General features: G+C 36.1%; 1 protein-coding gene across 1 annotated transcript; it reads left to right on the forward strand.

Annotated features, from left to right (window-relative positions):
* Positions 1-4,016: 4,016 nt before the first annotated feature.
* On the forward strand, positions 4,017-7,995 carry LOC126822377 (fork head domain transcription factor slp2). The gene has a single exon (XM_050551256.2). The coding sequence runs from the start codon at positions 4,082-4,084 to the stop codon at positions 5,405-5,407; it is 1,326 nt and encodes a 441-aa protein (XP_050407213.1). The 5' UTR covers positions 4,017-4,081; the 3' UTR covers positions 5,408-7,995.
* The last annotated feature ends 2,675 nt before the right edge of the window (positions 7,996-10,670 follow it).

Raw genomic sequence — 10,670 nt, forward strand, 5'->3', positions numbered from 1 at the left:
AACACTCTGTCAAAATTATTCTAAGTCGAAAATCTTGTGGAATGTGGTACCACACAGGCATATAGGGGTGTCTGAGAAGAATTTTTTGAAAAAATTGAATCTTTTCTATGTCCAATTTCTTGTGGAACTCTGGTGGTGACAAACATCACAGACCCAAACCACTCTATGAATATTATTTTAAGTCGAAAATCTTGTGGAATGTATTTATTTTCAGAAACCCAATATCTTGTGGAACTCTTGTGGAGAAAAGTTTTACGCAAACGCCCCCAAACCTTGCCATAGATGCGCAATAAAAAAAATGCATTATATACTAGCTAAATCTACCCATGTCAGGTCTTTATTTTAGCTTAAAATGTTATATAAACTATTCTTTAGACATTTATGCGCATGCCAGGCCTTAATCAATTCTGTAAACCATTGGATAGACGAGATTTGAAAGGACTAGAACATCCGCGATTAATTTGAAATATTTTTTTAATATATTATTATCCTTCGGTCTCAAAATCATGATATTCATTGTGAAGATAATGTGAATTTAAACAAATTTCTTCAGGTCTATACAAAAACAAATCGATATTCAAAGGGGGTAGAGGAAAAAAAGAGGGTAAAGGAATAATTTGTGGTCTGTATCCATTCTGTCCCCTGTTGATGTATTTGATAGAGAGGATGTATCTTTAACAAGCGTGTTAATTATACTATAAAATAGCAAAGCAGTCCTACACACAAATTAATGATTTTGACAACATCCAGCCAGATATGGAACGTAGCGTTAATTTTTAATTGTCGATATTAATAATTAGAAGAAGCAGCCATTAAAATATACTCTTTAAAAAAGGAGGGGATATTCAGATGCAAATACCTATGCAGGTTGCGATATGATCATTTGTCATGGACACTTGACAAGCTTTGACAATAGCGCCATACATGTGGGACTGGGAGATTCATTGTCAAATTTGACACTTCAAGGAAGGGTTGATGAAAACTGCCACGTGCTGGTTTATCTATCCATGTTTGCTTTCCTATCGGTTTTTGCATAAGATTTACTGTGTGTTACGTTTAATTTGATCAGGAGACGTGTTCGTCGACGTCAACGTCAACCGACAACACTACAAGAATTGGCCGTGACACTGCAAGAGGAGTGGGTCAGATTGCCCCAAATCGTGATTGGATGGTTGATTAGGAGCATGCCACGACGAATTGCTGAATGTCTGAGGACTGGTGGAGCAATTACTCATTATTAAGACAAAAATCAAAAACGTCCATTTTCACTTTTGACGGGGTTTCTCTTTGCGAGTGAAATGGGGCCGTCAGATAAGCCGCCCATATGAACCTGTTTATGAACATGTGTAGGCAATTGGCCTGTTATTAACATACACTGGTTACCTCTAATAAAAACAGCAGTGTATTTCGACAGTTTTGTATTGTTTCTGTATATCCCCTACTTTTTTTTAAAGAGTATATTATGACTGTACAGAAAGATCTGTAAGAACAGACACTCTTTTTCAGCGACAGTTCCTTGTAAACGGTCACAATACCCCCCCCCCCCCCCCTGTATACAAATTCTTTGGTATCATCTCTTTAATAAACAGTCTTCCTCAGCACCAACTGGGCTAATAACAAATCCTTATTAAAGGGGGGTTGGGGTAGAGGGGACAGGAATAATTTGTGGTCTGTATCCATTCTGTCCCCTGTTGATGTATTTGATAGAGAGGATGTATCTTTAACAAACGTGTTAATTATACTATAAAATAGCAACGCAGTCCTACACACAAATTCGTCTTTTGACAACATCCAGTCAGATATGGAACGTAGCGTTAATTGTTAGGGGGGTTGGATGGCTGACTGGTTAGCGTGTGCACGCTGTATCATAAAAGTCTGTCATTGAGTCAACTGGTGTGGTTTCGAATCCCCAGTTGTACGTGACAAGGAGTAGGGTCGCCTGTCCAACCTCGTGGGTTTTCTCCGGGTCCTCCGGTTTCCTCCCACTGCTAAAGATCCCTACGCGCAAGCGAATTATTGAAATAAAATTAAAAACCATATGTTAGTCCCGAAATGACCTAGTTTGTGTCGAGTGGGCGTTAAACTCCATTTCTCTCTCTCTCTCTTTTGTTAATTGTTAATTGTCAATACTGATAATTAGAGGGTGCCGCCATTCAAATATTTCCCCCGTATACAAATTCTTAGTTTAAATTTAACTAGCCTAGAAGATTCAATCTGTTGGAAACACTATTAGAACTACAGAAACAGAATGAAATGAAATTTAACACCCTGTACCGACTGGGCTGATGAAGACGAGCGTACGTCATACTGTGTGCTATGAGCAAAATTGGGTGTAAACACAATCTGATTCAAGCACAGATCCTATTTCGTTTCGTTTTTTTTAGTTCAAAATTTCGTTTTACTTGTTTTTACTACACTAGGATCTGGAAGAGTTGTTACATTACCGGCGTTTTGGGTGAAGTGAGGGATAAGCCAATGAAACGGTGTTCATATTTTTGTTCTGATTTTACACCCCGGGTAAAACCAAATATATCAGTGTACTAATGAAACATATTTTTTGACAAATGTGCAACAAAAAGAACAACTATCTGTTTCATAGCGGCAATGCGATTGCCTTTCTTTTATCTAGTGCCTTTTACTTAATTTATGCCTAAATAGGATATATAATGTTATCCTTCAAACACCTTTATTTCTTTTCATAATAATTTTAAGAATTATTTTAGAATTTTATTTACAAAAAAAAAGGCTAAACATACAATGTGCAAGAGCTAAATCTGCCCATTTGCACGTCTTCTTTCTTTAGGCCTGAAATGTTATCTAAATTATTAATTAGATATTAATTACCTTATCCAGCCCATAATCAACTTTTGATATCATCTCCCCGCTTGCGATATTTACTGGATTAGGATCCGATTTGCTGCTCAACTTTTAACGTACAGACTTTAGTAATGATAATCGAGGCTAGGCCGAAAATTCAATCGCTAAAATCTCGGTTAAGAGTGGATCAATTTGACTGAAATTTTCAGCAAATTCCTTTTACATTATCAAGTTTTTAACTATTAAAGTGATACCTGCCAGATTTTTATCTAATCTCCCATAATGTATCTTTAATATTGAGAGCTAATTAACTGACCCCGATGTCATCCCTATCAGTGATATAGTAGCGGCCAGACGAATATTCATAGATGATCAGTTTGAAAGGACGAGCGCAAAATATTAATCTTTGTGCAAATAATAACAAGTTTTATCTCCTTAAAGATACATTGTGGGAGATTAGGTAAAGAGTTGACCCTTCTCGCTATAATAGTTAAAAAAACCAGATAGCATAAATAGACTATTCTGAAAATTTCAGTCAAATTACTCTTCTCTGAACCGAGATAGCTTTTGAAGTTTAGGCTAGCCTCGGTCATCATTACTATAGTCTCGGTTATCCACTTTCACATTTAATTATTTTTCAAAACATGTATTCCAATCCGCTAAATATCACAGGCTAGCGATGGCATCGAGAGTTGATTATGTTCTGGATAAGTTAATTAAAGTCTAATTAATAATTTAGATAACATTTCAGGCCTAAAGAAAGACCTGCTACAGGCAGATTTAGCTCTTGCATAATATATTGTTCAGTCAGTGTCTTTTTCTACCGCAACAAAAAACCCGATTTATGAAACTAAATGAAAATATGAATAAAATGGTGTAAATCATATAAAAACATTCCCCACAACGCAAATCTTTTCAAAGAACACGATCATTTCAAAAAGTCTGACAACAAAACATGGAAATTAAATCGCTCAATATATTGTATCAATCCTACTCAATCAAAATCATCTATTCAAATATTTGTCTAACACTTCTGGATCAATTACAGGCCTTTTCATTGGTCGTCCGACAGCTGCTCATTAAAAATCGCGTGGAAAGTGGGTGGAGCTTGCGCAAATTGACAGCTTTGTTATTGACAGAGTGCTACGAAGCGTGGCAGTTGGCTACAAACAATGTGGGTTGTGAAACGATGCTGCTGTTATAAAAGACCACGGAATTACATTCTTTTAGTATTAGATGAACAAGCAGACGATAACATACAGCCATGTTGAGTCAACAAAAGTCGCCGAATCCATTCAGCATCAGCAGAGTTTTAGGTGACGATTTCTCGTCTAAAAAGTTTCACGAAGAACATCGCAATGCTAATCGTTTGTATGAAGAATTTTATTTGAAAAATTCAAAATGTCTAAGCAGCATGCATCCTAATAGTGTGGCGAATACAACAATGAACAAAGATGTCACGAAAGATGTGAGTGAAAAATTCAATTGTGAATTTAACGAGGATTCAAATATCGATGTGGAACATTTGGATTCAAAGGAGGATTTGGAATTGAATGACAGTGATAGCAACAGCCATGAAGATTTAGATAGTTCAATTGAAGTTGTTGACGATGACGTGAACAATGATAACGTCATATCCGAGAGTGACGTCAGTGGTGTTAAATCCGATGGGGACGTTTCACCTTCTGGTGACTCGGAGAAGGAGAATGAAAGTAGCAAAAAAAACGACAAACCCCCGTTCAGTTACAATGCCTTGATTATGATGGCGATACGAAGCAGTCATGAGAAACGGATGACACTGAGTCAGATCTATGAATTTATCATGAAAAACTTCCCGTATTATAAGGACAACAAACAAGGATGGCAGAATTCTATTCGTCACAATCTCAGTTTAAACAAATGTTTCCTTAAAGTTCCTCGACATTACGACGATCCTGGAAAAGGAAACTATTGGATGTTGGATCCTTCATGTGATGACGTATTTATTGGTGGAACCACGGGAAAGCTGCGGCGACGATCGTGTAGCACCGCCAGGAACCGCTTAGCGGCAATGAGAAAAGTTGGCATGCCTTACCCAGGACTGGGCGGGTATCTACCTCAACAGGACCGCTTCGGCTCCCTCGGGTGGCCAATGGGTGTGCCGTATGCAATGACAGGGCCTCCTATGGCACATTTAGCATCCATAGCATCACAATTTCCAAGTCCTTACTTCAACATGTCGTCTCCAACAACAGCAAACGGAATACTAAATTTTTCAGTTGATAAACTTTTATCCTCGGAACATTCACCCAAACGGCCTATCACAATGACCAGATCAGACTTATTAAATGCATCTCCATCTCAAGCAACAAGTGCCTTTGCCTGCCATTCGGGACATTTTCTGTTCCCACCAATGGCTCATTCCAATAATGCATCGCAAGCCGACCTCTTTAATCGTATCCGTGCTATGTCCTCTGTGAACAATTTTCCCTTCGTTGTGGGTACAGACAGTGGCGCAGGGATGCACCTCAACAGATTTTCCTCAGGAGGTTTGGTGACTTCCCCAAATTCATCATTTACTCCAGTATCGTCATCTTCGAGAACGTCGTGATTTTTAGTATCGATGTCAAATGATGCATTGTATTCTGTGATATTTATTCTTTGTTCAAACATAAATTATTTACTGAGTATTAATTTATTTAAACAGAAACAATTTACTCCATATTAACTTTGTTTAAAGATACATTATGGGAGATTAGATAAAGAGCTGACAGTTCTCGCTATAATAGTTAAAAACTAGATACTGTCAAGCCAATTTGCTGAAAATTTCAGTCAATTTGATCCACTCTCAACCGAGATTTTAGCGATTGAATTTTGGGCTTAGCCTCGATCATCATTACTAAAGTCGGTACGATAAAAAAAACATAGTCTCGATTACCATTTCTTGATTTAATCATGAATAAGCGTTGAGCAGCACATCGGATCCTAATCCGGTAAATATCGCAGGCTAGCGATGACATCGAGAGTTAATTATGGTCTGGTTAAGTCAATTAATGTTTAATTAATAATTTAGATAACATTTCAGGCCGAAAGAAAGACCCGAAATAGGCAGATTTAGCTCTTGCATAATGTATGTTTAAATACGAATATTGAACTCGGTATTAGCTTATCGTTGTTTATATTTTAGAAATAAATCACTAGGTATTAATTTACTTTTGTTTAAATTTTAGAAATAAATCACTAGGTATTAATTTAAAGTTGTTTAAATTATAGAAATATTAAACTCGTTATTATCATATGTTAGTAGCATTTAACAATTGACACATGTAATAAACACAAAAACATAATATGGAACATAAAGCGACGTTTCATTGAGGTTCTCTCAACGTTATCGAGCAAATGATGATGAAAATAATATACAGAAAGTTTATAGACACACTTACTATTTTAATTAAAGCGACGTTTCTTTGAGGGTTCCCTTGACGTTATCAAGCAAATGATGATGAATAATATGTGTGCGAAATATCTTTATTTAACTTCCGCTTCCACCGAGGTGATATCGCAGACAAATGATGAATATAATAAATAAGGGTTTTTATATCATTTGCTTGTTAAAGTTGAGAGAACCCCCAAAGATAGTAATCATGCTCCATGTCATGTTTATTGTATTGACCTGTATGCTTTAATGGATGCACAATTCATTATATTTAATTAATTTCCTATTTGCTAATACTAATTGTGATTTGTGTTACCTGATTATAACTCCCTACCTGTAAAATTATAAATATTGATGAAGTTATTGGTGGGGTGGGGCATGAGCAGAATAAACCTATGAATAGGTTTATAGATAGCAGTAGGATTTTAGAATTTGTTATTGAATTATGATTCATTGTAAATGGCATTTTATTGTTTTATTTATTTAAAGTGCGTCCTCAGTTTAGAATTTGTTATAATTAATTGTAATTAATTTTAAATGGCATTTTATTGTTTCATTTATTTAAACTGCGTCCTCATTAAAAATAATTAAAAAGGTTTCTAGATAGCAATATGGTTTTAGAATTTGTTATGATTAATTGTATTTAATTGAAAATGGCAATATGGTTTTAGAATTTGTTATGATTAATTGTAATTAATTGTAAATGGCAATATGGTTTTAGAATTTTTTATGATTAATTGTAATTAATTGTATATGGCAATATGGATTTAGAATTTGGTATGATTAATTGTAAATAGCAATATGGTTTTAGAATTTGTTATGATTAATTGTAATTAATTGTAAATGACATGTTATTGTTTTATATATTTAAGGTGCATTAACATTAATATTTATATGTGTGTAATTGTATATTTTATGTTTGCATGCCCCCTTTCAGTATTGCGATTGTTGGAAACGGTGGAACTCACAAAATATTACATTTGTATATACACATGCATAATAAAATACGTCCAGTTAAAAAAACAAATCAGCTCTTTAATTCTTTATGGGCATTGTCAGATAGTATAGAGAAGGGGAGAAAGATGGGGTTTAACGTCCACTCGACACAAACTAGGTTATTTCGGGATCAACATATGGTTCAATTCCATTTCAATATTTCGATTTCGCGTGCGCTTAGGAGTCTATAGCAGTGGGAGGAAACCGGAGGACCCGGAGAAACCCCACGAGGTTGGACAGGCGACCCTACTCCTTGTCATTTACAACCGGGGAATCAAAACCACACCAGTTGACTCAATGACAAACCTTATGATACAGCGCTACCCCCCTCCCCCGAGTATTAATACAATGATACTAGCCTTAAACACATATATAAATGTCAACAAAAACCGCCAAAATTGTTATGATACAGCGCGCATGTGGTCAATCATTAACCGAATATTTAAAATTGTTATAAACGCGGCTGTCTGTTATTTATAAGCGGATGTATTTGTTATTCACAAGTTGTTACTAAAATGTAACCTGTTAATTATTAGCGAATATCTATCATGCTATTTGTTATTCACAAATTGTTACACACCTGACAGTCTGTTAATAATTAGCGGATGTATGTCATTTGTTATTCGCAGGGTTTTACGTTATAAATTAACAGACCATTTAAAGATCTATATGCCTTTTTTTAAAACGTGTCTTGTGCGCCCCCCCCCCCCCATCTCCACCCAAACAAAAAATTTCCTTTTATACAAGAAACATTCCACGGGACTTAAATTCATACATATAACTTCTATAAGCCGCGTATTCATTATCCTATTATCCCCGGGGGTCGGGGGGGGGGGGGCAAGTGGTTTAACGCGATCGCCTGAAATTACAAGGTCTGTGATTGAGTCGAAGTGAAGTGGTTTCCATTCCCCGCTTGACAAGGAGTAGGGTCGCCAGTCCAACCTCGTGTGTTTTCTCCGGGTTTTCCGATTTAGTCAGACCGGTTGGCTCAGTAACATGGGACGTTAAAATATATTTCATTTCTTTTGAAGCCGACTAAATTGTTTTATTCACATTTATCTGTTCCAGTACACATTGGTGTGCACGTAAAGGATCCCGTGACAGAATTTGAAATAAGAGTTGGCTGTAGCCGTAGCGCAGCTGTACGGGCACACTTGTCTTCATAGCACACTGTATTATGTATGCCCGTCTTCATTAGCCCAGTCCGGACAGAAAAGTAGGACGTTACACCCCAATTTCGTTATTGTATATACAGTTTAATATTTGATATTGGTGCACTAATTATCTAATATAACAAAATTGTTGCGAAAATATTCAGTATTGACGACGTGGTATTTAATATAACTTAGTATTCTTCATCACAACATCCAATAAATGTTTTGAAAATGTTTTTGCTGCAGTCAAAAGGTCGGGAAATTCCCACTTTAATATTTCATATTAGTTGACTATATGTATTATAGCAAAAACTGTTGCGAAAATATTCAGTATTAGCGAAGTGGTATTTAATATAATTTAAACATATTCTTCATCACAACATCCAATAAATGTTTTGAAAATGTGTTTGCTGCAGTCAAAAAGTCGGGAAATTCCCACTTTAAATTAATTGGTTTAAATTATGATATTCTTAATCAATAAAACGCATCCTGTATGACGTTGTGCAAATAACCGGCCGTATATATATATATATATATATATATATATATATATATATATATATTAAAATGTCATAATACATGAAACAATGTATATATATATATTAGTCATTGCCTTGTAAATATCAATTTGTATTTGTCATTATTTCTGTTGTTAATGAATAAATTATATAATTGAGATATTATACCGTTTTTGATGGTTGATGGTTTTTTTTAAAGTGACCGTATCATTGGTGTAAATCTTTGGGTTATTTTAAAGCGGTCGTATTATTGGTGTAAATCTTTGGGTTATTTAAAAGCGGTCGTATTTTAGTGGAAATGGTTAGGTTATTTTAAATCGGCTGTATCATTGATGGAAATGATTTGGGTATTTTAAAGCGGCCGTATTATTAGTGGAAATGTTTAGATTCTTTTAAAGCGACCGTATCATTGGTGGAAATGTTTGGGTTATTTTAAAGCGACAGTATCATTGATGGAAATGTTTAAGTTATTTTAAAACGACCGTATCATTGGTGGAAATGTTTGGGTTATTTTCAAGCGGCCGTATCATTGGAGGAAATGTTTGGGTTATTTTAAGGCGGCCGTGTTATTAGTGGAAATGTTTAGGTTATTTTCAAGCGGCCGTACCATTGGTGGAAATGTTTGGGTTATTTTAAAGCTGTCGTATTATTGATGGAAATGTTTGGGTTATTTTAAAGCGGCCGTGTTATTAGTGGAAATGTTTGGGTTATTTTCAAGCGGCCGTACCATTGGTGGAAATGTTTGGGTTATTTTAAAGCTGTCGTATTATTGATGAAAATGTTTGGGGTATTTTTAAAGCAATCGTCCGATTGGTAGGAATGAGTGCGCTATTTTAAAGCAACCGTATGTCAGTGGTGGGTTGAAGTAATATCTGGCTTAATTCCCGCTTCCAACTGATCATATCGCAGACAAATGTTTTCTGGGTTTGGCCGACTGAATAGGTGTCAGTGGTGGGAATATGTGAGTTCTATTCAAGCAACCGTCTGATTTGTGGAAATTTTTGGGTTCTATCCAAGCAACTGTCTGATGTGTGGAAATATGTGGGTTCTTTAAACCTTTTGCCAGTGGTAGCCATGGGTTATTTTGTAAGTAAGCGTCTGATGGGAATGGAATTTAAAATCCAGTCAATATAGTTCCAACAATAATATTGGAATGGAATTAGGTCAACACGCGCTGTATCCTAAGGTCTGTCATTTTGTCGACTGGTGTGGTTTGGATTCCCCAGTTGTACATGACAAGGAGTAGGGTCGCCTGTCCAACCTCGTGGGTTTTCTCCGGGTCTTACGGTTTCCTCCCACTGCTAATGACCCCTGCGCGCAAGCGAATTATTGAAATAAAATTAAACCATATATTAGTCCCGAAATGACCTAGTTTGTGTCGAGTGGACGTTAAACCCCATCTCTCTCCCTCTCTCTCTCTCTCTCTCTCTCTCTCATGGCAACGGTTACTTGTGGAATGTGAGTGGCTCATTTTACCATGAAAGTGGCGTTTTCTCCAACTGCCATGGCTTCTTTTACGTGCACGCCATAAATCTGAGAAGGTTACAAAATAATCATTATTCGTTGTACTCGTGCAATTACTACATTCCTTCCCTTAAAAAGGCAAAAGTTTTTCGGAATTAAGGTGATTTCGTGCAGGTGTCTAAATGGTTCTCTAAGCGCCCCTCCCCCTCCCACAATTTGTTACTATCTTAATAAACAAACAAATAAATTGTAGATTTTTTTTTCCGGCGTAGGGTTGCTATTGATTCCCTCTCCTTTATAACGTGA

The sequence above is a fragment of the Patella vulgata genome, chromosome 5, assembly GCF_932274485.2.
Source record: "Patella vulgata chromosome 5, xgPatVulg1.2, whole genome shotgun sequence".
In the NCBI taxonomy this organism is placed as follows: domain Eukaryota; kingdom Metazoa; phylum Mollusca; class Gastropoda; family Patellidae; genus Patella; species Patella vulgata.